General features: G+C 33.5%; 1 protein-coding gene and 2 long non-coding RNA genes across 40 annotated transcripts; 2 read left to right on the plus strand and 1 right to left on the minus strand.

The window, feature by feature from the left end:
- The first annotated feature begins 1023 nt into the window (after positions 1-1023).
- On the plus strand, positions 1024-16011 carry LOC131016641 (uncharacterized). The gene is made up of 2 exons (XR_009099155.1): positions 1024-1253; positions 15553-16011. It is a non-coding gene; the product is annotated as an uncharacterized LOC131016641 (long non-coding RNA).
- On the minus strand, positions 6249-14540 carry LOC131016627 (uncharacterized). 38 transcript variants are annotated; one of them, XR_009099135.1, is made up of 7 exons: positions 13868-14465; positions 13631-13778; positions 13286-13382; positions 13078-13165; positions 12918-12977; positions 6987-7085; positions 6249-6506 (listed from the first exon to the last, which is right to left on the minus strand). XR_009099135.1 is itself a non-coding variant. In XM_057945338.1 (3 exons), exons 1-3 carry the CDS (start codon positions 14002-14004, stop codon positions 13329-13331), a joined length of 339 nt encoding a protein of 112 aa, XP_057801321.1. In that variant the 5' UTR covers positions 14005-14463; the 3' UTR covers positions 12984-13328. The 38 variants fall into 38 exon arrangements, 1 of the variants encoding a protein (XP_057801321.1); XR_009099132.1 differs by having other exon boundaries at positions 6987-7116; positions 13078-13177; XR_009099133.1 differs by having other exon boundaries at positions 13075-13177.
- LOC131016635 (uncharacterized) lies at positions 7772-9812 on the plus strand. The gene is made up of 3 exons (XR_009099149.1): positions 7772-8457; positions 8578-8719; positions 8863-9812. It is a non-coding gene; the product is annotated as an uncharacterized LOC131016635 (long non-coding RNA).
- Positions 16012-27364: the final 11353 nt, after the last annotated feature.

Consider the following 27364-nt stretch of genomic DNA (forward strand, 5'->3'; position numbering starts at 1 on the left):
ATGTGTGGTTTGAAAAAGTAGAGGAAAACTGAGGTAGCAGTAGGTACCTTGAATGATGCTTGGTGTTTATGGGCTGCTCGTTGGTGTTGAATGAAACCGAGATAATCTGGCAGTTTGGCAGAGTAATGAATAAACGATCTCTCTCTCACTTCTTCAAGTGTTAAGGTGTTACTGGAATGGCTTGAGGATACTTGGCAGAGCACCGAATGAAGAGCAGTGCAGTGTGGAATGGGAATGAAATGAAGATTAATAGCTGCTGAAATCTGAAACCACATGAAGGTGTTCGGGTGTGAAAATTTTGCAAATATGCTGCTGGAGCTGGAGTCAAAAAAAGAATATCACATAGGCGTGGAGCTGGAGTCAAAAAAATGTCCAGAATAGATGGCTGAGCATGCGCTTAAGGGATAGCTGCAGATTTTTTTTTCACACACATACACTATTCCTTTTTTTTTTTTAAGTATTGGTAGATAGATAGAAAAATAGGGGTTTGTAAAGTGAAGTATAAACAGAAGCAATAATTCTTGTCTTGGAATTTCTATATCTGTAATATTGTATTGCGTTTTTAAAATAAAAAAAAAAAACAACTCCCGGGTTTTGTTAATATCGCGTGTTTATAAAACTACTCGATATCATGCTTCCTTGCTTAGCTAAAATAATTCTAAATTAAATCCGTAGATTTAATTCTTCATAAGCCGGAATAAATTCACGACTCAAGAAATAATAATAAAAATAGAAAAATAATTCTATTGTGATTAATAAATAACATGACTTAGCTAAGTCATTTATGAATCTGAAATGAATAATTATTGGTTTATCCAATAATTTTTATCGCGGTTTTATTTACGCGAAGCTAACTGGCTTAGAAATAAAATAATAACCATGCTTCAATTAGAAAATAATTCAGTGTCATAAGCTGAATTTAAATCATAAATAATTACTGGGCCTGATTTACTGAAAGATGAAATAATAATTATCGTATTACTGGATTTAAATATAATAAAAGAGCGGGTTGTTACAGGTGCCGCTCATCCCTCATGCTATCGTGATCCTTCCGTGGCACCACTGCTACAGTTCCTCAGTCTGCAGGTGTTCCTCACGTCGTCGCTAATTCTTTCCTTGCGCCGTTCACCGCCCGTCATTCAATCTACAAGTGAATTTTTTTCCTAGCGCCGTCGTCCCAAAGTCTGCAGGTGTCCCTCATATCGTCGTCGATTCTTTCCCGACGCCATCGCCGCTCGTCCCTCAGTCTGCAGGTGAAATTCTTACCCGGCGCCGCCCCCTGTTCTTCCCTTAGTTCTGGATTTTCAAGAAATTTGATTGAAAACCTTAAATAGTCTCAAAATCATGGCTTGAAGATAGGACAGGCTCACGAACAAGACAACATGCCGAAGAAGGATGTCTTAATTAACTCATTAATTAAGATAAAAATGATATTTAATAACATTAAATTTTAATGGGCCACACTAAATTAAAGCATAATAATAAACTCCTTAATCTCTGTGTCCATAAGAAAATGACTACTTTTATTGTCTTTTTGTATATGTAAATTAAATGGCACTTTCAAAATATATAAATGATACTTCGTCCGTCCTCATAAAATGTAGTTTTCCACTCATAATAAAGTATGACCCTTACTCCACTCACAACATATTCAACTACTTTATTAAAATTCGTGTCATTTACAAATGAATACTTTTTATAAGAGCGGAGGAAGTACTTTGTAGAAAAATAAATGATATATGTAAATGACACTTTGTAGAAAAACAAATGATATACTACAAATGACACTTTTAATTTCTTCAAATAATAATTTTTTAATATATACAAATGGTACTTTTGAATATAACCGAGAAGGCCCTACAGAAAATAATTTATGAAGTATCATTTGCAATAATTAAAAATATCATTTTATGTTATTAAAAATATCATTTGTAATGCATAGTTAAATAATATCAATTATGATGAGGAGTAATATATGTGGAGCGGAGGAATCTCTTCGTCAGTGGAGTCACGGGGAGCAGTGAGGTAGAGTTCATCAAAAGAATCGTACTCGCTGGAAGAACCATCCTCGCCAGAGGAATCATATTCGCCAGAGGAACCATCCTCGCCAGAGGAACCATCCTCATCAGAGGAATCATACTCACCAGAGGAACCATCCTCACCAGAGGAGTCTCGTCCACCAGAGGAGTCATTTTCGCCAGAGGAGTCTCGCCCACCAGAGAAGTCATTTTCGCCAGAGGAGTCTCGCCCACCAGAGAAGTCATTTTCGCCAGAGGGAAACAATAAAAGCGCGGTGAAATCTCCCGCGTAGAGACGAATTTCCTATAATACCCTCGACCACGCAGGGCGCATGTGTATATGCCGATTTTACTATTTTGCCCTCCATGTAATCTATAAATAAGCCTTGAGCTCGTGCATTGTAAGCTACGTTATCTCAAATTCTCAATACAGCAGCAGTTTTCTCTTGAGTTTCTGCATTCCGATTGTGTTCTTTGTCTCTTTCGTTCAAACCACACTAGGTATAGTCTACGTTCATTACTCTTTAGTCTAGGTGTTGGTTCCTTGTTTCACCAAATTACATATTTTAAAAGTGAATTTACTTATATAAAATCGTTTCACCAAATTACATATTTTAAAAGTGAATTTACTTATATAAAATCGTACTATGATTCACAAGGTCAAATAATGTCATTTATTATATATATATTTTTAACATAAAAATAGTGTCATTTACATATATAAAAAGTATATCGTTTATTAAAGTAAATAGTACTATGATTTACATTAAAAAAAATAGTATCATTTAATTAAATTAGGAAATAAGCAATACTCCCTCCCCCGTAAAAATAGTCATAGGATGGAGTGAAACGTGTTTTAATAAGTGGTTAAGTATGTTATGAGTGGAGAAATGGTCCCACTATAAAGATAGCGTTACTAATGATAGTTAATGAGTGAAAATTTAAAATGCCTTATTCCTTAAGTTATATGTGAAAAATGTCTTCTTTTATAAACATAAACATTTTATGCCATATTCTTTAAATACCCTTTGATTTGATGGATTTGCTTGATTTTTTGTGCAAGTCTTACATATTTGACTGATTTCTTGACCGATTTGACAGCTATCAATCATAAAAGTCAACGATTTAATAGCTATCAGTCAACAGTACATATGACCGGTGGATGGCTAGATCATGTGTACGCACGGGCGGGCATATAATTTTACCGGGCAGACACATGATTTAACCGAGCGAACACATGATTTTATCGGTCGGACACATGATTTGGGTACTAGATCATGTGTCCGGCCGGTGAAATCATATGTCCGCCCGGGCGGACACATGATCTAGCCACTCACCGGTCATATGTACCCTTGACTGATAGTTGTCAAATCGTTGACTTTTGTGACTGATAGCTGTTAAATTGGTCAAATGTGTAAGACTTTCACAAAAAACCAAGCAAACCTATCAACATCAAAGGGTAAAATAGGTACTTCACATAATTAGGGGCATAAAATGCTTAAGTTTATAAAGTAGTGCATTTTTCATATAGAACATAAGGAATAGGGCATTTTTGCCTATTAACACATAATTAATTGTATTGTGATTTAAGAAAGGGTCCCACCATGTGGTAATAATATGTAAATAAGTTAATATATGGAGGGTAATCTAATGTGGGTTAGTGTCCACAAATAGAATATAAAATTATTTTTTTTGGACACCCCAAAAAGAAAAATTAGGACTATTTTAACAGGATGTAGGAAGTATTATGTTGAGTATCATTTACCGTAAATAAAAATGTCATTTACTGTGAGTAAAACTGTCATTCACGTCCATTAAAAGTTTTATTTTTAATGTATCATTTATTTTTATGCAAGATTTTATAAAAAAAAATCATTTATGAAATATCATTTACATATATTAAAAGTATTATTTTATGTTATGAAAAGTATGATCATTTACGAAATATCATATATCATTTCATTCGAAAGCATCATTTGCATAAATTAAAAGTGTCATTTATAATACAAATAAATATTAAGAAATAAGTCAATATTATATTAAGTATCATTTACCATATATAAAAATGTCATTTAGTATAAGTAAAAGTGTCATTTACATATTAAAAAATCTTTTAACTAAGAAAATGACATTCTAAATGAGGCTTTTTAATGTAAAAAAGAATTATTTTTTTATTAAAATCGGCACTGAGAAATTTATTTTATAAAACCTTTATAAACTTTGGTTTAATTAATAAAATAAATAAATATTTAAAGATTTCATTTTCTTATGGGGATTCAGCTCAATGTTTAATTTAAAATCAGGCTCAAATTATAATAGCAGATCAAGCTCGAACTTAATTAAAATTAAAAGCCCAATCTAAAGTGAATAATAATAGCCCAATTGGTTAAATAAAATAAACAAAGCCCAAAGCAGCCTATTTACCTCTTTTTCTCTAAAAAATCTCGCTCCCTCTCTTTGAAAAATCAGAAAATCAAGCAAACAAGAGCTTCACGAAGGTGCTCCGTATGATGCGCCCATTCCCCAAGGAGAACACCAAATTTTTGTGAAGCTTCTGATACTATTTAAATTTCGGACCCTGTCTTTATGATCTTATAATATGCTAAACTAAATACTCCCTCCGTCCCGATCCAATAGTCCCATTTCATTTAGGCACAGAGATTAAGAAATTTGTTTTTTGAGTGTAAAAGTGAATAAAAGTGTGTGAGACCACATTGTTTGTAGTATAAAATTATTATCAAAAATAGAATTGAGACTATTGGAGTGGGACGTCCCGAAAAGAAAAATAAGACTATTGGAGTTGGACGGAGGGAGTACATGTTACTTTCCATTTACATAAAAGAATTTACAACCACTATCTAAAACTGTGATTATTAAACTCTATTTTATTTAGAGTTAATTATAGTTTATAGTCTTAATTTTTAGTAAATTTTAGTTTATAGCCTCAACTTTGATTTATTTTTTATATAGCCTAAACTTTGAAAAATTGTTTAATTATAGCCACAATCACAACAAAACTATGACATTAGCTCTTTTTTATTGAAATTACATATGAAACGATGACCGATTGCCACTAAATCAGATCCTAATATATTCTACACTAATTAAATGAGATTTTCAACGATAGATAGCCCATCGTCATCGAACCACCGGTGAAGTCGGATTGCGCTAACAAGTTAGTGCAATGATGCCAACTCTTCCATGCGCTTCAGACTTCACCGGTGGTTCAATGACGATGGACTACCTATTGTTGAAAATCTCATTTAGTTTAGAATACATTAGGATTTAATTTTGTGGCAGCCAGTCATCGTTTCATATGTAATTTCGATAAAGAAGACTTAATGTCATAGTTTTAATGTGATTGTGGCTATAATTAAATATTTTTTCAAAGTTCAGGCTATATAAAAAATAAATCAAAGTTGGGGCTATACACTACTAGAAAAACGCTCATAGATAACGGATTTTATCCGTTATCTATGAGCAAAAAAACCGTTGTGTATAATGGTGTTATCTATTCTATACGTCATACACAACGGTTTCAAAACCGTTATGTATAGTAGCATAGATAACGGTACGATGCGTCATACATAACGGTACGAATCCGTTATCTATAAAGGTTATACATAACGGTTTTTCACCGTTATGTATTAAGATTTTTCCGTTATGTATTAATTTTTTTTTTATTTTTTTTATCATAGTTAACAGTTTTTTGCACTTTTTATAACGGTTTTAACCGTTATCTTTGATAGAATACATAACGGTTTTTCACCGTTATGTATTAAGATTTTTCCGTTATGTATTAATTTTTTTTTTTTTTTTTTTTTATCATAGTTAACAGTTTTTTGCACTTTTTATAACGGTTTTAACCGTTATCTTTGATAGAATACATAACGGATGTTCACCGTTATGTAATAAGATTTTTCTGTTATGTATTAATTTTTTTTTTATCATAGTTAACAGTTTTTTGCACTTTTTATAACGGTTTTAACCGTTATCTTTGATAGAATACATAACAGTTTTTTGCACTTTTTATAACGATTTTTTGCACTTTTTATAACGATTTTTGCAGTTTTAATAACGATTTTAACCGTTATCTTTAATTAGAATACATAACAATTTTTTGCACTTTTTATAACAGTTTTTTGCACTTTATATAATTGTAGTATATTTTTAAATTTTGCAATTTTTATAAAACGACAAAATGATAAAATCAACGATAACAATATTATATATCATCCAAAAAATTCATACATTATTATACAAATGAACCAAATATCAAGTATACATCATCATTGCATATTTCGATTCAAAATTGAAAATACCAACTACCTTATAGCTAATGATTGGCCTGGGAACTTGAACATTAATATCAAGTATGCAAATGATTCACAAATTCTTCTTGTATCTTACTCAAAGGCATGCTAGATAGAGCACTTGTATCTTCTTGAATCCACAATGAGATGAATTGATCTAGCGCCATCTTGTCACCTAGCAAAAAGATGAGAGAATCAACAAAAATCAAATCAGGATTGTTCTCTGCAAATTGTCTGTGTTTGAATAATTAATCATTAGACGGACACAAGGTTCCTCAGAGTTGCACACATAACTAGGTTCCATATATCAAGTTGTTGTTTCTGAAAGAAAATTATGCTTTGATCGATTGCACTAGTACAGGAATCGAACTGAACAACAGAAAAAATAAGGATATCCAAATGTGAAGACAAGATCATAATATAACATGTATGGTTCGAGATAATGATGCACTGAGTACTTGGTACAAAGAAAAGAGATCTCAAATAGACATTTAAGATCCATACATAACAGGAGGTTGACAAAATAAATTAACTATGGAAAACAAGGCAGATGACATGTTCCAGCGATACCATGGTGAGAAACTAGTCTAGGTGGAGAGGTTAGCATCAGTTGTAGTCATAAACACTTACCAAATATGCAGCACAAATTATTTACCTGATGTTGGGTCTGAGAAAGCACCAGGAGCACCAACTTTAAATGGTATCTCATCAGAATAGCTCAAAAATCTTCAAAACAGTGGACTTTGAAAACGCACTTCAAAAATCATTCTTAATCAGTGAAGCAGCTACAATATCTCAAATTAAGACAAAACATTCACATTAGCTACTAATTTTTAAATCAGAAATTGATTTAAAATAAAGCAGAGTAACATAAGTGAAGGTAATTAAACACATAGAAAACACGCACTACTACAAAAGTTTACATACATAACAGTGCATAGATAACGGTTTTTTTCAAAAACCGTTATGTATGAGCGCACTTTTAGGAATAGATAACGGTTTTGGAAAAATCCGTTATCTATGTAGTGTTGTCTATATGCATAGATAACGGTTTTTCAAAAACCGTTATGTTTTTGCGTTATCTATTAGTTGCATACATAACGGTATTAGAAAACCGTTAAGCCACCGTTATCTATGACCATCTTTTATAACGATTATTCATAACGGTAAAGAACCGTTATGTATAAGACTCATTTACAACGGTTTTTGAACCGTTATATATGAGCGTTTATAAAAACTGTTATGTATAATTTTTTTTATTATTTTTTTAAAAATAATATTATATTATATTAAAAATAACAAATAAATTATTTATCCTAAAATCTGAATTTATTCCTAAATATAGACTTTGAAAAATAAAAAAATCATAACATTTTTTTATTTTATCATTAAGTAACACTTATATAAAATCTAAATTAGAAATTTAAATATCAAAAATTGAATATTAAAAGTGAAAAAAAAGAAAAGAAAAAAGGAATGGATTTTATTTAGGAAATTTAGAAATTAACCCCCAAAACTACAAGCCCTAGTTTTTGTTCGTCTGTCTCTCGACTCTCTCTCTTCCCTCTCGACTCCGCCGCCGGCGCCGCTGCCCCGCGCCGGCCCGTCGCCGCCCACCCTCGCTGCTGCCTCGCGCCGCTGCCGCCCACCCTCGCTGCGTCTCATCTCCTCCCCAAATCTCTCTCTCTCTTCGCGATCTCTCCCTCTTTGAGAGATAGTCGCCGCCACTGCCGAGGCTAGTTCTGGCCATAGAAGCGCGCCCCCCCCTCTGTCCTCCACGGCCGCAGCAACGTCAGCCACCAAGCTCGTCGCACTTCCCTCGTCTCCCTTTTAATCTCCTCTCTCTCTGACTCAAATGCACGCACACCACACCGCCCCTGAAATCCTAGATCTATAATCTACAGCCACCTCCCTGTCGATTCCCGTCGACCACACGGCGGGAAGGCCGCCGACTCCGAGCGCAGCCCAAAGCCCCCTCTTCTCTCCATACTCCGGCGACAACAGCGGCTCCTTGTCGCCGCCGTGCCCTAGCTTCAATTTTCGGCAGCGACACCGTCTGGCGAACGACCCTGTATACGGATGCTTTTGGGCGAATCGATGTTTTGATTGAAATGCCAGCATCAGAGGTAAAACCGAGTTTCCTTCAGCAAAAATGTGATTCCGGTATTTCTCTTTTTTAATCTCTTTGTTTTGCGCTGGATTTCTTTTAATTTTTTGTTTGGAAATTTGATGAGATTCGTTGCCAGGGTTAGATAATTTGAAGGAGAAGAGGCATTTCTTCTGCAAGAGAATGAAGAATTTGATGAATAAATGCAGCACTGATTGTGGGTACTGGAAATTAAGTGGCAAATGCAAGCAAATTATGGCTGCGTTCAACCAATGTTGTAGGTTACGTTATCAGGAAGCCCTGATTCTCTTGATGCAGAATCTAATTTCTTCATTTTAATTTCCAAGGGACATTCTTTTGTTACCCCACCTATAACCCAAGTCATTTGCTATCGTCATTGATACCATCTGTATGTTAATTGCAGCATCCTGAGCATGTTCAACATTTGATTTTAGTAGGGCCTGCTGGATTCACATCTGAAACAGAACACAGGTCTGAGTGGCTTACTCGATTTTGAGCAACATGGAAAGGTGCCATTTTAAATCATCTCTGGGAGTTTAATTTTACACCTCAGAAGATAGTAAGGAATTTGTTATTTTCCTTATAAACTCTGTAAAAGTAAAACTAATACGCTAGAACTATGATAAGCTCTATGCTTCTCTCCCTCTTGAATTGTTTTGTTTGTTACACCTTTGCTAAGTTCTTTAAACTTGCTTTGAGCCATGATTTACAATCACAACATCTAGCCCTAGAAACTATTTAATTTTCTAGTGATGTGGGCCGCAATTAAATGTAATGGAACCTAGCTGCTCTACATGTGCCGATGTGCGTGTACTTATTGGGTATACCTTGCAAATCGAGATCATAGAACATGTCATATTTCACTTTAATCAAGTGTACACTTGGCAACCAAGAATACCAAGGTTCAAATATTGAGAGGTGAAATTTGTAGCATGCCTGTTTCTTTGGGATATCATGAGTCATCATGTCTGATAATATCAGAATATTCATGTGGCTGTGAAAAGTAATTTCTTTTGTCTATACACGTGTTCCTTGTTAATCTTGCCAAGGCTTATTTTAAGAGTTTGAGTACTCATAGCCCCACTTATGTGAAGGATGATTTCCCTGCCTATTATGCTTCCTATTTCGTTTAGAAATCTCTTCATTGACTGTCACTGCAATTTAGAATTTGTTAGATACTGATATTATATCTTTAGATTGGAGTATATTTTAATAAATGTACTAAATAGTGTGCTCCACATGTTTTTTATTTTTATGTGATGACATGTTGCTACTGTGTAAATGTTATTGAAGGTGGAGGTTAGGTTTCTTATGTTTAGTTAATTGCTCTTAGTTTTGGGTTTTCATGGTTTCTTGATTTGTTTTGGTGTTGATGGTGTTGATTCATTTGGCTGCTTTTAGATGCTATATATATCAATACTTTAAAACAAATTTGTGGATTATTGGTTGCAAAATTGAGATGATGGGTTGGATAATAATTTGTCCATAGCATAAGATGATATACAAAGGGCAATAATCATGCTTTGGTTTCATTATTATCTTGTGCATAATAATTTGTCCAGTAGCTTAGTGCAAACTCTTATGCTGGGTACTAAAGGTATGCATGCATTTATGTTTTGGGCATGGCTCAAACTCTTATGCTGGGTACTAAAGGTGGAACTACAGTGCTTAGTAATTGCTTTCTCTTCACTTGGTCATTCTTGCATCTTTTCCTGCTCTATTGACTTGTATACATTATTTTTTTCTGGATGAAGTTGTTTGCTGATATTTTATTGTTTAGGTATTGGAAGTTGTCTCTAATGGTTCATCCTGACAAATCTTCTCATCCTCAAGCTCACCAAGCTTTTGTTAAGTTGAATAAAGCATTTAAAGATTTACAGGATCCTGAGAAGGTGAGGTTTGTTAAACGTTTATGGCTTTGTAATAACATTTTGATTTTTATTTTATTTTATTTTATTTATTTCTGCTTCTATCTGTGCTGTGCTTGTGAATAGTTTGGTACATGCGTTGAACCGCTGGAAATTTAATTGATTCGGAAATAAAATGCTTCTTATTCGTTGTCACTTGCCTAAACCTCTGGACAAAGTGGAAGACTTTTTGTGCTTATATGCTTCTAACTACACAGGAAATGAGAGAAGTACTTTAGTGTTGCAGAATCTCATAAATTAATGCATTGTATAAAGCTAGTTTTTGCCTCTTTGCTTACGAATAACTAAAACCATATGCATGTTTCTTGATGTTTTAAGTATATGATTTTTAATTAATCTTTGTATCTTAATCTATTACCATTTTTTGTAGCGAAAGCACTAGATGACAAGTTAAAGGAAAAGGAGGAACGAGAAGCATTTCAGGTACCAATATCTCCATGATATGATAGTCTGTTAGACACCTCCTGTTGTTTATACTTGCAGAAAAATGTTCTATATTTGCAGATAGAGCTGAAAGCAATGCGTGAAGCTGCTCAATGGAGACGTCTTCAAGGTTTAGCATCTTCTGTAAATTCCTTGGTGTTGCTTGCATGTGATGGGCTTGAAGCTCTGAACAGACTGAAGTAATATGCAATTATTCATTAATTGCTTGGCGTCTATATTGTTTGTTTGCTAGGGGAGCAGGTGGGAACTCAGATTTCAGTGATGAAATGAGCAATGAACTTAGCCAAATGAGTGCGGAATATGCAATGATGATGTATACTTGATATTTGGTTCATTTGTATAATAATGTATGAATTTTTTGGATGATATATAATATTGTTATCGTTGATTTTATCATTTTGTCGTTTTATAAAAATTGCAAAATTTAAAAATATACTACAATTATATAAAGTGCAAAAAACTGTTATAAAAGGTGCAAAAAATCGTTATGTATTCTAATTAAAGATAACGATTAAAATCGTTATAAAAAGTGCAAAAATCGTTATAAAAAGTGCAAAAAATCGTTATAAAAAGTGCAAAAAACCGTTATGTATTCTATCAAAGATAACGGTTAAAACCGTTATAAAAAGTGCAAAAAACTGTTAACTATGATAAAAAAAAATTAATACATAACGGAAAAATCTTAATACATAACGGTGAAAAACCGTTATGTATTCTATCAAAGATAACGGTTAAAACCGTTATAAAAAGTGTAAAAAAACTGTTAACTATGATAAAAAAAAAAAAAAAATTAATACATAACGAAAAAATCTTAATACATAACGGTGAAAAACCGTTATGTATTCTATCAAAGATAACGGTTAAAACCGTTATAAAAAGTGCAAAAAACTGTTAACTATGATAAAAAAAAAATAATTTAATACATAACGGAAAAATCTTAATACATAACGGTGAAAAACCGTTATGTATAACCTTTATAGATAACGGATGTGTACTGTTATGTATGACGCATCGTACCGTTATCTATGCTACTATACATAACAGTTTTGAAACCGTTGTGTATGACGTATAGAATAGATAACACCACTATACACAACGGTTTTTTTGCTCATAGATAACGGATAAAATCCGTTATCTATGAGCGTTTTTCTAGTAGTGACGGAGTCACAAAAGTGCAAGACCATTTCCCATTAACTGTTGTTTCCATATGTATAAAGCAAAACATTCACATTAGCCTCAAGTTTTTCACTTATCCGCAGGAGGCCTCACAAATATCTATCAACGAAGCCAAGACTAGTGATGGGGCTTACTATTTAGAGCTGAAACTCCCTTCGAAATCAAGACCTAAACACGGATGCTGGAATTTTTTGGAAAAATATGGATTCCGTTACGGAGATATGAATTCTCGGCCATTGCTTGCTTCTGAGGTATTGCGTAATAAACTTTATTTAAAAGTTGTCACATACTAGAGTTGTGATTTTGAACTCTTAAAAAATGTATCATTGAATGACTGTACTTGGTATAATACTTTGCCAAACAACTGGCATTTCAAGATGATTAGAAGCATCTTTTGCGGAAACTGAGAAAAGCTTTATCAAGACGTGTTCTAATTTGGGAACAAGATAGCTGCTAGTTTTGATTAAGAATTTCAAATATTTAGCAGATTTACATGAATTTATGGGGTATCTGATCAGGAGAATAGTACAAACCAAACAAAAGGTTAAGATATATTTTCCATTAATAAATCAATCTTCTAGTAAAATAAATCAATTGCAGATGCACCTGAAACTTAGTTTGACTTGTATGAGATCAGATAAGTATTACATTTTCAAATTTTAAGGCATCCAATGGTTGATCCAATAGGAAAAGGAAATGGTTATTAATCCATGAGAAAAGCATTCAATTCAACTGCAAAGAGTAGCAAATGTAACATAAAATTATGTCATAGGAATTATTGATCATAACACACGTGTCTAGTTCTATCACAACATTTTCCCCTATATTTTCGGATCAATCAAACTATTTGACTTTTCTTCATAACTCACTTCAAATTTTATAAAGCAAAATAAGATATATATATATATACCAAAAGCTTATTCTCCCATTGTGTTTATGGAAATCCGAAGCTATTATCTTGTATATACACCTGTTAAATCACACAAAACGCATAAATCATATTTTTTTTAAAATACACATGATAAATAAATTATACTTGAAAAACACACAATATAAGTAAATCATACTACTTGAAACATAAGGGATAATATAGTTGCCTCGATTTCCATCTCTCCAACCGCTTCTTCCATGCTATTAAACAAAGTGCAGAGGAGCAAGCTGGAACAGTACCTACAAGGCTTGAATCAGTCCATGGAAGTGGAGGAGGAGTATGCTCAAAATGTCGCTGCACATGCAAACATGGATATGTATGAAAAAAGTTGAATGCTGAAAGCAAACTCATTGTAAAGGTCATCGAAGCCATCCTCATCGTCATCACCAGCTACTCTAGCAGAGCCCTTGAGGCGTTTGAACCAGCTAATACTAAAATTAACAACTGAAAACAAATCAAACAAAAAACAAAAGCACAAATCAGATCAGCTCAGGATCATCTATCTAAGCACACACACAACTCTCTATCTAAATTGCATTTAGAAAATCCAACACCATCCATAAACATTGTTTTTACAGAAAATCAAACCCAAAAAGATAAAACAAATCTGTGATAAAATTGTCATTAAGACAATTCATCTAACTCATGGAGGGCAGCATATAGAAATCAATTTTCGCAAAAAAACAAAAGACCTGTTGGAATGTAGTGAGGGCTTCCACGAGGGAGGGAAGGGCAGAAGTTAGAGGATATAGCGAGGAGGGGAGGGCTGATCGATATTGCCGCGCGCTGGAGTTTTCTGCCCTAGCTCTGTCAGAGGCGCGAGCGCGAGGAAGGAGAGGCCTGGGAGTCGGAGGATACAGCAAGGGAAGGGAGGCACCAGCCGCAGATCGTAAACCACAAAAAAAAGGGGGAAAGGCAGATATAGGTACCTGAACAAGGTAGATAGCGGCGGTGCCGGCGGCGCCGCCCCACAGAGCGGCGGCCTGTATGTTGGTGAACTGGAGGCGGAGGCGGGCGGCGAGACCGGATCGTGCTGCAGCTGGTGGCGCCAATCTACAATCAACATGAAGAAATTACAACAACAAAAACAATACGCCAATTACTCAAACGAGACCGCAAGCTCGACGAAGAAACTAAATCTAAAAGGAGAAAATTGAGACGCGGCGGTCTGAAAAGGAAGCGGTGCGGCAGATCGTGGAGACGCGGCGAAGACTGGAGTCTGGAAAATCCTAGCCCATCTTTCTGACCCGTTTCTTCTCTTCATCACAGCAAGGGTTTCAAAACCCTAGCCCGCCGCCGCCGCATAGTCGGCCAATAAAACACGCCGGAGCAAGAACGAGGGCGCGACGGAGGCAGACGGAGGCAGACCGAGGGCGCGATGGACTGGGGGAGCTGGATGAAGGCGCGGTAGATCGGGGGCGCGGCGGACTCGGGGAAGGCGCGACAAATTGAGATTTGGTGGGAGGCGAACTAGAGAGAGAAGTGTTAGGGCTGATAATATTTTCAAATTTTAGGAATGGAAATCTTTTTCTTTTTTCTTTTATTTAATTTTTATTATTCAATTTTGGGTATTTAGGTTTCTAATAATATTTTCAGATTTTATTTAAGTGTTATTTAATAAAAAAAATATTATGAGTTTTTTATGAATAAATTCAGATTTTAGGCTAAACAATTTATTTGTTATTTTTAATATAATATAATATAATATAATATAATATTATTTTAAAAAATTTAAAAAAAAATTATACATAACAGTTTTTAGAGACGCTCATACATAACGGTTCAAAAACCGTTGTAAATGACTCTTATACATAACGGTTCTTTAACGTTATAAAATAACTGTTATAAAAGATGGTCATAGATAACGGTGGCTTAACGGTTTTGTAATACCGTTATGTATGCAACTAATAGATAACGCAAAAACATAACGCATTTGTTCAAACCGTTATCTATGCATTTAGACAACACTACATAGATAACGGATTTTCGCAAAACCGTTATCTATTCCTAAAAGTGCGCTCATACATAACGGTTTTTGAAAAAAACCGTTATCTATTCACTGTTATGTATGTAAACTTTTGTAGTAGTGATAAACTGAAATTTAATGAAAGTTAAGGCTATAAACTATAATTAACCCTTTTATTTATAATAAACTCTAATTATTAAACTCTTTTTCATTTATAATACTCCCTTCGTCCTATCCCTTCGTCCTAGCGTATCTATAATTTTATTTTTAAATGGCCCACATTTTTGTATTTATTTCTATTTTTAGTGGGACACCAAACTATTTCATTCACAAAGTTGTGTACTTTTAGGTATTAAAAAAAAAAAGAAGAAAAGAAAAGAAGAAGAAGCTAATGATTGTCCATGCAATGGATCCATTTTGCGGACAAATTACCATCAAGATATGATCGAATCCACATGCAAACTAAATACCTAATTTAGAAATATAACAGCAAGACAATTATTCAGAAATTGCTTTATATTCACATTTGTACATAAATTTGCCTAATAACACAATGACTGAATGATGGCAATATTTTTATATCCCAAAAGGCTAAAAGAGTAAATAAAAGAGATAATCTAATTTCGTGTATGTTTATTTATTAAACAGGAGAAGCATGGTTGATCGGGGAAGAGGGATCCGCTGCTTTTCTCCGCGTGGCGCGCATATAACAGAAAATAGCCACCAAAAAGGTAGTGGCCAGACCGCCGACAATCACTCCGCCGCCGGCGACCGACTTATCGGCGGAGCGTCGGCGGTGGTTGGTTTTCATCTCCTCTTCTTGTCCAACAGGTGCAGTTTCCTCGCCGGTGGCGCTCACTTCCGTTGAAGCATCGCTGCTTTCGTCGGCTCTTGGCGCCTCAGGCTCAGCCGAGCTCAGCCGTGAAGCCACGTGCTTGTCGTCTACTACATTTTGCTTTCCAACTTTTCTCGGCGCCGCAGTCGGTGCTTCCGACATTGCTAAAATTAAATGGCTTTTCGTTAAGACCAAACACATGAACAAAACAACAAACTTAACCATTTTTTTATATGTGATGTGACAATTTCTAGTTTCTTGAATGAACTTAAATTATGAGATTCTCATTCATTCTTGATCCCTATATATACATACATGTGTGTGTGTGTGAGAGAGAGAGAGAGAGAATGGATGCTGGGTGGAAAGTTCCGATTTGTTGGATTTAAGACAATAATTTAAGAATTGCATAAATGGGGTTGTCTGCAAAATAGGGGAAATGATCAAGAAATACAGATGTGTAAGCATTAGAGTACTAATTAGAAAAATAACTGGATATTTTAACATCAAGGGAACATGATCTGCGCCTGTGTTTATTTGTAAAACTGTTCTTAATAAATTTTTGAATTATTAATCATGTGATAACTCTCTAATTCTCTGTTATATATGTATTTATTTCAATAATATCGTTACGCATCGTATGAATATTATATATGATGTCACATATTATGTACACAGTGTATATGAATAAGAATTCCGAAGATCAAACATAAAATTTAGGACTCGATTGATTGTCTGGATATATCTATACTATATTAAAAAGGGAGTTTTCAATTTCAAATTGATTTCAAAATTGAGTGGCAATTTTGAAGTTACAAAAAAATTGAAGGTTTATTTATAAATTATACATCTTTTTTTTTCTTTTTCTTTAACTTCTTATTTTTCTATTTTATTTCTTTTTTAAAATTATGAAATTTGACTAATTATAAAATATTTGATACGCATATCAAATTAAAGATCATGACAAGAGCTTTAATTTGGAGTATATGTTATGTAAATATTTAATTTAAAATATAAAAATTATATTTATTTAAAGATTAAAACTTAAGAAAATTCTCTCTCCTCTCTTCTCTTTTTTTTGAATAAAACTATTTTTTTTCAATTATCTTTTAACTTATATTGTTTTATTTTTTCACAATATCATTTTTTATTAATATGAATTATTCTTTATTATTTTTATTTAAACTAAAATATATTTATATTAAATTATACTCCCTCCGTCCACAATAAGTGTGGTTAGGGGTGTAAAATCGGGTACCCTACCCGCGGAACGAAAACTGCCGAAAACCCCACCCTCACCCGACCCTCCTCCCCGATGCGGGTACCCGAATTCCCGCAGCGGATACCCGCTGCGGGTATGAGGGTACCCTCACAGTCCCGCAATTTTTTTTTTAATTGTAATTTTGCGGGTTTTTGGTCCCGCTGGAGGGTATTTTGTCCCGCATTTCACAAAAAAATTGAAATTTTCCTTTCTATTTTTTTTAAATTGTAATAAAATGTTTGGAGAGAAATTCAAGAAGAATCAACACACAAAATGATAGCCAGAGACAGAGAGATTAGATGAAACTAGGGCTTGAAATTTTTGGTTTAATTCCTATTTCCTAATATTGTTAAATAAAATTATTTAATTTTAATTTTTAAATATTTATTGCGGGTATGCGGGTACCCGCGGGTATACCCGCGGATACCCTCTACCCGCGATTTTTGAGAATTTGATACCCTCACCCGACCCTCCTCTTCAAATTTGCGGGTATCGGGTACCCGATACCCGCGCGGGTATCGGGACGGGTGAGGGTATACCCGATACCCGCAACCCGAATTTACAGCCCTAAGTGTGGTGTGGATGGGGGCATGGGTTTTAAGAAAATAGTGGGAGATGTGTATAAAGTAGAGAGATGGTCCCACCAAAGTTGAATTGATAGTTAATTAATAAATAGTACTCCCTCCGTCCCGTTAATCAAGTCCCCTTTCTTTTGGGCACGGGTATTTAGGAGACTAAAATTAAAAGTTAAATGGTACTCCCTCCGTCCCGCTATTCAAGTCCCATTTTCCTTTTTGGGTTGTCCCACCGATAATGTCCCGTTTCCTAAAAAGGAAATAATAAGGGGATGCTTAACATTAAATGAGATCACTAATTGTTCAACTAATAAACCCTTAATTAATTCATTTCCCCTATTTTCTCTCTCTCTCTCTCTTTCTGTCTCTCTCTCTCGTCTCTCTCTCTCTCTCTGCGCCGGAGTCTCCACCGCCCGCTGTCTGCTCGTCGGAGGAAGCCTTTCTCCGCCCTCACCTTCTCCTCCGCCGCCTTCTATCTGTTGGACGACGATCTGGCGAGAGGCTACTGACTCACCTTCTCCTCCCTCACCTTCTCCTCCGGCTCACCATTTAAAAGGGAGCAGTCGCCTTAGCCGCCCTAGGCTTTTCAGCAACGGCTACGGCGGGTTTCTTTGCAGCGGCCGCCTTCTCCTTCTTTCCGGCATCATATAACTTGTAGGAGGCCTTGATTTTGTTAAGTTTCCCCTTCGCAGCAGAGTTTTTGATTTGGAGCCCTAGAATCTTCCTGAAATTCGCCGGATCTGTCACTTCTCTCATTGGTGACCGCAACGCTTTGCCGCCCATTTTCTGTCAACCAGGGCACTCGGCTCTCTCTCTCTCTCTGCGCCTCCACCATCGCCTTCTCCTCCAGCACAGAGCCGCCACCATCGTCACCAACAGCAGCTCCCTCTCCACACTCCTTGGCTGAGCGACAGTAGTTCTCGTCGCCGCCCTCGGTCGCCCTTTTCCTTCCTCTGATCTCCTCCTCCTCCGCCTCTCACCTCTGATCTCCCCTAACCCTCGGCAAAACCATAACCCCTAATTTGGGTTGCAGATTTGGTTGGGGGAAATCGTTTGATTTCTGAGTTCGATTTGGGTGGGTTGCAGGTTTATGAGCTCGATTTGGGTGGGGTTGTGGTGATTTACCGGCGGTGGTGCGGTGGTGGTGTCGGTGGTGATTTATCGGCGGTGGTGCAGTGGTGGGCGGTGGTGCAGTGGTGATTTACAAGTGGGCAGAGAGAACATTAAGTTTTTTGTAGACATAATTTAACTCTTAATTTTAGTCTCCTTAATCTCCGTGCCGAAAAGAAACGGGACATGAATAGCGGGACGGAGGGAGTATATTTAAAAAGTTGTTGTTACTTTAATTAAGGGTCTCAGGCTCTAATACCCTGCCGCACCACCACCTGTACACCACCGCCTGTGCACCACCACACCACCGCACCACCGCACCACCGCCTGTGCACCACCGCACCACCGCCAGAACAGTGAACGGAAATCAAAAAACGGAGGCGTCTTAATTTCAAAAAATGGAAATCACCAAAACACTGGAAATCAAAAAACAGAAATCGCCAAAACACTGGGCCTCAATTTCAATTTCTGAGCCGGAACACCAAAACACCACCACAGAGAAATCAAAAAATGGAAATCTTTCAATTTCTGAAATTAAAACAACAAAAATAATTGAAAGGGTGGAGGCGAGCCCTGATCGTTTTGGGCGAAACAACAAAAAATGGAAATCTTTCAATTTCCTCTCTGCAGCGGCCGACGGCAAGAGGTGGTGGGCGTTGGAGCCCGCGGAGGCGGAGGGCAGAGGCGGCGTTGAAGCCCGCGGAGACGCGAGGCGGCGGAGGCGTTGGAAGCGGAGCAGGAGGATGGTGGAGGCGGCGCAGGAAGATGGTGGCGAAGGCGCGAGGCGCCGGAGGTGCCAGGCGGTGGAAGGAGGCGGAGGGCAGCGGCTGTTGCGGCAGAGGCGGCGCTGGAGCCCGCGGAGGCGCGAGGAGGCGGAGGCGTTGGAGGCGGAGCAGGAGGAAGGTGGAGGCGGCTCAGGAGGATGGTGGCGGAGGCGTGAGGATGGTGGCAAAGGCGCGAGGTGCCGGAGGTGCGAGGCGGATGGACGGTGGAAGGTGTTGGAGGCAGTGAAACAAGAGGAGAGAGTGGGGATGATTTAGAGAGGAGAGAGAGAGAGAGAGAGAGAGAGAGAGAGAGAGAGAGAGAGAGAGAGAGTGGCAGAATCGAGATGAGTAGGGAGTAATTAAGTTACTAATCCATCCCTAATTTTAGCCAAAAAAGGAAAGGGGACTTGTTACATGGGACGGCTCAAAAAGGAATACGTGACTTGAATATTGGGACGGAGGGAGTATGTGAGATGGGCTTTTTGTAAATATTGTGTGTGAATGGAATAAAAGTATAAATGTATATATCCTAAAATGGAAAGACCACACTTATTTTTATATTTAGAATTTTTATATAATAATCAAATGATAATCAATTTTATATATAATAAAATATAAAAATATTTTTCGTGCGTTGCACACACGAGTGCAAATGCTGGTAGTATTTTTATAGGGAGGTTAATTATTTGGAGTTAGAATTACTTTCTAAAGAAATATGCTTACGGAAGAGATTAATTAGGGTTTTATTGTTTCAATTCCTCATGCTCGTATAGGGCTGTAAACGAGCCAAGCTACTCGTGAGCTATTCGACATTCGACTCGATAAAAGCTCGTTCGGTAATTTAATGAACAGCTCGTTTAGCTAAACAAGCCAAGCTTGAGCATGACGATGCTCGGCTCGTTAGCTCGTGAACAAGCTCGTGAAGTGATTTATCTTAAAAACATAAGATTATTCATTAAATGTCTTACTATATTTTATACTATATGTAGTAATATTTGGATTAAGTATCTAATTAACATCATTTATTTACAAGAAAATAGTAAATATATTATATTTTTGTGAATAAAATAACTTATATATTTGAAAATTAACTTATGTATTAGGAAAATAACTAAAATTTTAAATAAAAATTTAAATTTAAAAAGCTTGATTAGGCTCGGCACTCTATTCGACTCGATTAAAGCTCGATCGATAATTAATCAAACAACTCGATTAGCTAAACGAGCCAAGCTTGAACAAGACACTATTCGGCTCGGCTCGACTCGATTACACCCCTACTCGTAAAACTATGAATTGTGTTGATTAATTTTGATCCGATGATTGTGTGGATATAATATGTTGAGAGATGGTTAATTGATAGTATTTGTAATTGTGGATATTGTTTAATAAATGGATTGGAATTTGGTTCTTAAAAAAGTTCCTATTGAACCTTTCAAATGTTATGTTGGTGTTGTAAAGAAACATGGGAAAACTTGTCGCCTACTTAATTAACTGCTCCTAAACATTGCATCTTCTATTACCATAATAATGATAAACGTTTAGTGTATTTTGATAATGTTTAAAAAATAAGATTATATCATGAAATTAATTAATATAAATTAAAATAAATTAACTAATCTACTCAATAAATTAATAATAATCAAGGCTAATATAAACTAATTCAAATTATCTAACAAATGAAAATACAACCTACACGATATCTATTAATTAAGAGATCAGAGTTTGATGCCTAATCTTTGCAGTTTGAGCTAGATCTCTTCAACTTGATAATGTAACTTAACTAAATATATACGATTGGCATCGATGATATGAGAACAAAAATATATGTATATTTACTATTTGAAAAAATACATATATTTTTATATGTATTTTTTTATATAATTTAATTATTTTCTAAAGATCATCAAATTTTATTAATGAAGAATATGCATCTTAAATTTAAGTTTGTGACAAATTATTTAATAAGATATAAAAAATCATCAAAAATAAATTTAAAATGAATAAATTATGAAAACTTTAAAATATATTTTATTTTCTCTCTTCTTACACCTTTTTATTTATGTTTGTGTACGGAAATATTTATTTATTTATTATGACGTATAATAATAATAATAATAATAATAATAATAATAATAATAATAATAATAATAATAATAATAATAATAATAATAATAATAATAATAATAATAATAATAATTATAATAATAATTTTCATTATCAAAAAATTTAAAATTATTTAATGAGTATAATTATCATTACACTTTATACAAAATTGAAAATTTATGTTTTTAAATTCGAGATTTTATTGAGTAATTTATATGAATTATTTCATTTATTTTTAAAACATTATTTGCATTTATTTATATTTTTTATTTTATTTAATACTTATACTTATTTATTTAAATATGTCGGTTATTTTTATGTTCGTCGGCATCGCACGGATGGGCGTACTAGTGTACTACAGTACAAGAGTAACACTTTTTGTTTTGTTTTTCCTTTCCATCTCCTTTTTCATTTGTGTTTTGTTTTTTCTTTTTGTTATTTTTATTAATTTATTTTCAAAACTATAGTAATTCCTTCATATGTTATATTTTTAATTTTGAGTTCATTAAATTTATTATGGTATAATTTTATTGATTAATTGATCGATGTTCTCAACGTATGATATTATTTCATAATTATATTTATTTTTTAAATTTTTTTAATTTATTATTTTGAGTTAACTAATTTATTATAATATATTGTCCTATAAATATTTTTATTGAGTTATTGATTGATGCGCTCAACGTATGACATTATTCCCACAACTATAGTCATACATTTATGTTTAATAAATTTTATGTTCACTAATTTGTTACTTCTTATTTATTCATTAACATATAGTTTTATGAAATAATCAAAGAAAGTAGTTAACGTATGATATTATTCTAAATATTTTAGCTATCCCTTCCTATTTTTTTTATTTCAAGTTCACTAATTTATTGTAATATATTGTCTTATAGTATAATTTAATTTAGTAATTGATCGATGCGTCAACATATGACATTATTCGAGTTCTTAAATCTATCTATGAAATTATTTTCACCATTATAGTCATTCATTCATTTTTAATTTATATTTTTATTATTTCAAGTTCACCAATTCATCATATTATAATACCCTATTTGGCTATATTATGATTTCATTGCGTAATCAATCGACACATTATTCTCACAATTATAGTCATTCCTTTATATTTTTTATTTTAATTTCACTAATTCATAAAATATATTATATTATAGTATAATTTTATTATTTAATCCATCAATGCAATATGGTCAACTTATGATATTTTTTTCTCAATTATAGTAATTCATTTCTATATTCTAATGTAATAATAATCAAATAATATATTATATTATAATATAATTAATTATTATTATTATATGACAATCATTAAATTTAATATTATACTATTTGAGTTCATAATATTGTAATTGTACATTATTTCAAATCAAATACTAATATTTAAATTAACACAACTTAACTTATAAATATTTCAAGTATTTATTAATTTAAATAAACAATTAATCAATTCAACAAAAATGGATCCAAATATTATTATCTTAAAAACATTCGCAAATATTCTCTTGTAATGTGACAACTTATAATAATGTGTGTGTATGTTGGCCAAACGGTGAATGGTTACTGCTCAATACCAAAGGTCTTGGGTTCGAGTTCCCTGTGGCACGACTTTTAAATTTTTTTATTTAATATTGTTAGTGTAACAACAACAACAACAACAACAACAACAATAATGATGATGATGATGATGATAATAATAATAATAATAATAATAATAATAATAATAATAATAATAATAATAATAATAATAATAATAATAATAATAATAATAATAATAATAATAATAATAATAATAATAATAAATATGGTTACATAATATGAAAATTCAAAATTGCTAAAAGTTCATACCTGAACTTCATTTTTGACGCCTTTTATAAATTATATTACAATAATAACCACTAATTAATCTATAGCAAAATAAACATTCCTTTATATATTTTATAATTTTTATTAAATTCTTAACATTTCAGAATGTAACATGCATGATTACCAATTAATATCCTATATCTTTCATCTTTAAGTTTATTGTGAACTTTTTATTTCTATTGACATTTATTAAGTATGAATATGAAATAATAATTTAACCTCACTTTATAATTTATGCATTCCAATTTATATTAATTAAAGAAATGAAATATTGTACTATGTTTTATAGGAATGCAATTTGATTCTTCCCGTAGGATTTGACTTCATGATATATATATATATATATATATATATATATATATATATATATAAAATATGTAAAAATTCATGATATATTAATGTCTAAAAAATTAATATTTGTATAAATTAGAATGTAGATAATAAGTTATTTCAATTTAAGGAAATAAAATATTTTAATATTAAGGAAATATATATATAAGATTCAATGAGTTGTCCCTTCCTTAATTATCGCTAGAGGATAAAAATGTAAATCACAAATTCAATTAAAATTTGATTATTTCCTTAATTTAAGAAAATGTGTAAAATGACAAAAAAATCCAATTATGTGCGCACATATTATGTGCATTCGGCATTATTCTTTACACTATAAATAATTAAAACCAACAATTGTGTGATAGAGTCAGTCATCATTGAAAGTAAACATATATATGGCTTGGGCCATAGGTTTATTAATTTTTTTATTTAAATAATACTGAGATAATTAAAGAGCAAAACATAACAAGAATCTAGCATAATCTTTGAATTTCTCGATCTGATTTTCCAAAAAAATAATCAGAAAGACAAACTTATAAACAATGCGCTCCACCACATTATAAATTAATTATATATGAACATTGTGCCATGTCGGAGGCCTACAAAATTTCTCCAACAATCTACAATAGTCAAATTTGATGTTGGTTGTGTAGCTTAAATGGTGTATTCTTTCGTCTAATTATTTATTTTCTATTGTAGAATTGCAACCTACAAAATTATTTACATAATGCGCTCTATATATAAGTGTAGCTTGATTTGAAAAATGAATTATGATTCGATCGAACTTATATAAGATGCCTCGTGCAATCAGCTACATTCGTGGGCTTTGCTTATAAAATCTAAGACATGGTGAAATTTCTGAGATATATGAGGAAGGGTTAATCGTAGTTTATGGCCCGAACTTTAAAAAATACAAAAAAATAGTCTGAACTTTGAATTCATTTGTAAAAATGACCCGAACTTTAAAAATACAGAAAAATGGCATGAACTTTATAGTCATTTGTAAAAATGACATGAACTTTGAAGTCATTTGTAAAAATAGCTAAACTTTAAAGTCATTTGTAAAAATAACACAAATTTTAAAAAAATACAAAAATAATTTGAATTTTGAAAATTTGTAAAAATGGTCTAAACTTAAAAAAAATACAAAAAATAATTTGAATTATGAAGATTTGTAAAAATGACCTGAAGTTTAAAAAATCTAAAATGGCTCGATCTTTCATAAATACAAAATCTAAAATGACCTGAAAAGTATGTGAAAATTCTCTGTCTGTGCGTAATATGAATTTTATGTACTCGAAGTTTAAAAAATTCGTGTTATCAATAATATTTTACGAGAGAAAATTATTTGTACGAGATTAAAATTCTTGTTGGGTCTCGAAGGGTCACTGAACAGGTGTATGGGGGGTGGGGAATACACCTGTAAGCTATTTTTCAAAAATCTTTTGTAGTTAACTGAAATAGTATCAACTGATACTGTAAGAGTTTGACTGATGTGAGCAAGTAAATACAACTTCAGTTAAATGAAGGTGAGAGACTGATACTGAAGTAACTTCTGTATTTTAACTTTTGTTAAATTCGGTACTTTAACTGATATCCACAAAAGGGCTTCAGTCCGATTTTGAAACAGATGAGTGTTATGAATCTTACTGATTATCCGAAGATTTATCAGTTAGACTAATAACACTAGCAGCGGAAAATTAAACTTAAGAAATAGCCTTTGTGATTAACACGTTGTCAAGATACAGTTTCACTTTGCAGTTAATCAGTTTCAGTTAAAAAGGCTTTTGTGCACAGATAGGAACTAATGCTGAAAGCGATAAACGACAAAGAATTTTTACGTGGTTCGGAACAAGTTCCTACATCTACGGTCAGTTAAACACATTGACAATCACTCTGGGCTAGTGCTTGCGGGTGCACAGCAAACCTTTAACTGAAATAAGGTTTCAGCGCCAATACATTGGATTAGACTTCTCGTCTCTTTCTTAACTCGCAAAAGCAAAGATTACACTTTGTCTTGCGTGCGGGGGTTAAGAGCTATTGAGTTCAAGCACTGGCTCTCTCTCTCTCTCAAACTCTCTTTTCGCTCAATTGAAAAGGGTTCGAATTACCAACTATATTACAGAGAACAGACTCTCTGTAATCGAGGACTTAGGCTTTGAATTTTACAGAGTATTTGCCTAAGTAACTAAGAGAATGAAGGTAATTAGTAAACTGATTTAAGCTTTGAGTATTCTCTTCTTCGATTCAAGGTTTAGAGCAGTGAGTAGGCTGGGTTGCAGTTTTGGCAGAGGTTCAGCTTGTGTATTTGAATCGGTGAATATTGTGGTATTCCTCGAGCACTATTTATAGCTGAAGTCTTGAATAGATGCGTTGGTAAGATGGTCTTCAAGAATTCGTCCGTTGTGAGAGTAATTTGAATTTGGCTGATGCTTCAATCTTCGAGGTTCCTAAATTGGCGAAGAACGGCGTCTCAGGTACAAGAGGTAAGGCGCATCTGAAAAGTTATCAGCAAAAAAGAATGCTCTGCAGAGAAATGACGATCTTCAATATCTCTGCATTTAATGCGGTTGTACTTGAAAGTACGTGGCTTCCTTTGAACTCTGGAGTTTCAGTCCGAGGAAGAATTTCAACTGATACTTGACCTGAGTATCAGTCCGCTAAATCCACGTGACCAGCATTAATACTTTAGTCTCAACTGATCCTTCAGTGAGTCTCTCGTCCAGTCAAATCTTCAGTATTTGACTGTGTCTTTTCACAACTAACTTCAGTTCAGAGTCCTTTGAACTTCAATCTTCAATCTTCAGTACAACAGTTAGACTAGAGAACATGAACTCTAACACTTGAGTTCGAGAAGTTCTAGTCTATAAAAAGAAAATCTAAGAGTTTTGGTATCATCAAAACTAGGGCTAGGATATTTCATTAAGTTCCCAACAATTCTTATGATAAGAGAATTAATTATCATACTTTATTATAAATATTCCAAGTGAATTTGTAATTTTCATATAATTTCACGTCAATGTCGAACTTTCCACGTTGTCATAATTTGATTCCGAAAGTGTAAGCTCATGCCATTTTTATACATTTGATAAAAATTGAGTCATTTTTTGTATTAATAAGTTCGTGTCGTTTTTACAAATGACTTCAAAGTTCATGCCATTTTTTTGTATTTTTTAAAGTTAATGTCATTTTTACAAGTTACTCCAAAGTTCAGGCCATTTTTACAAATGATTTCAAAGTTCAGGCTATTTTTTATATTTTTCAAAGTTCAGGTCATTTTTACAAATGATTTTAAAGTTTAAGCTACTTTTTTATATTTTTTAAAGTTCGGGTCATATTTACAAATAACTCTAAAATTCGAGCCATAAACTATAATTAATCCTATTAGGAATTAATTTCTCTGCAATATTTTACGTAATAATAAACATTGTATACCATCTCATAGGATACAACATTTGTCTTGAACACAAGCGTGTCAATTTCATTTTTAAGAATTTAGTTTGTCAGGTTGTGTCTCATTCTATAGCATTTGAAAATATGATATTATTAAATTAGTTGTTGATTACATTAATAATGTATATTATTTGCTGGCGAT

Source organism: Salvia miltiorrhiza, chromosome 3, assembly GCF_028751815.1.
Source record: "Salvia miltiorrhiza cultivar Shanhuang (shh) chromosome 3, IMPLAD_Smil_shh, whole genome shotgun sequence".
NCBI classification, from domain to species: Eukaryota; Viridiplantae; Streptophyta; class Magnoliopsida; order Lamiales; family Lamiaceae; genus Salvia; species Salvia miltiorrhiza.

What these genes read in the sequence shown, in the direction of transcription:
- LOC131016627 (XM_057945338.1), bottom strand. Translation starts at nt 14,004, where the DNA reads ATGTTGATTGTAGATTGGCGCCACCAGCTGCAGCACGATCCGGTCTCG. An exon ending in CCGCTATCTACCTTGTTCAG is followed by an intron (nt 13,779 to 13,867) that starts GTACCTATATCT and finishes TCCGACTCCCAG; the next exon opens with GCCTCTCCTTCCTCGCGCTC. An exon ending in CCCTCACTACATTCCAACAG is followed by an intron (nt 13,383 to 13,630) that starts GTCTTTTGTTTT and finishes ATTTGTTTTCAG; the next exon opens with TTGTTAATTTTAGTATTAGC.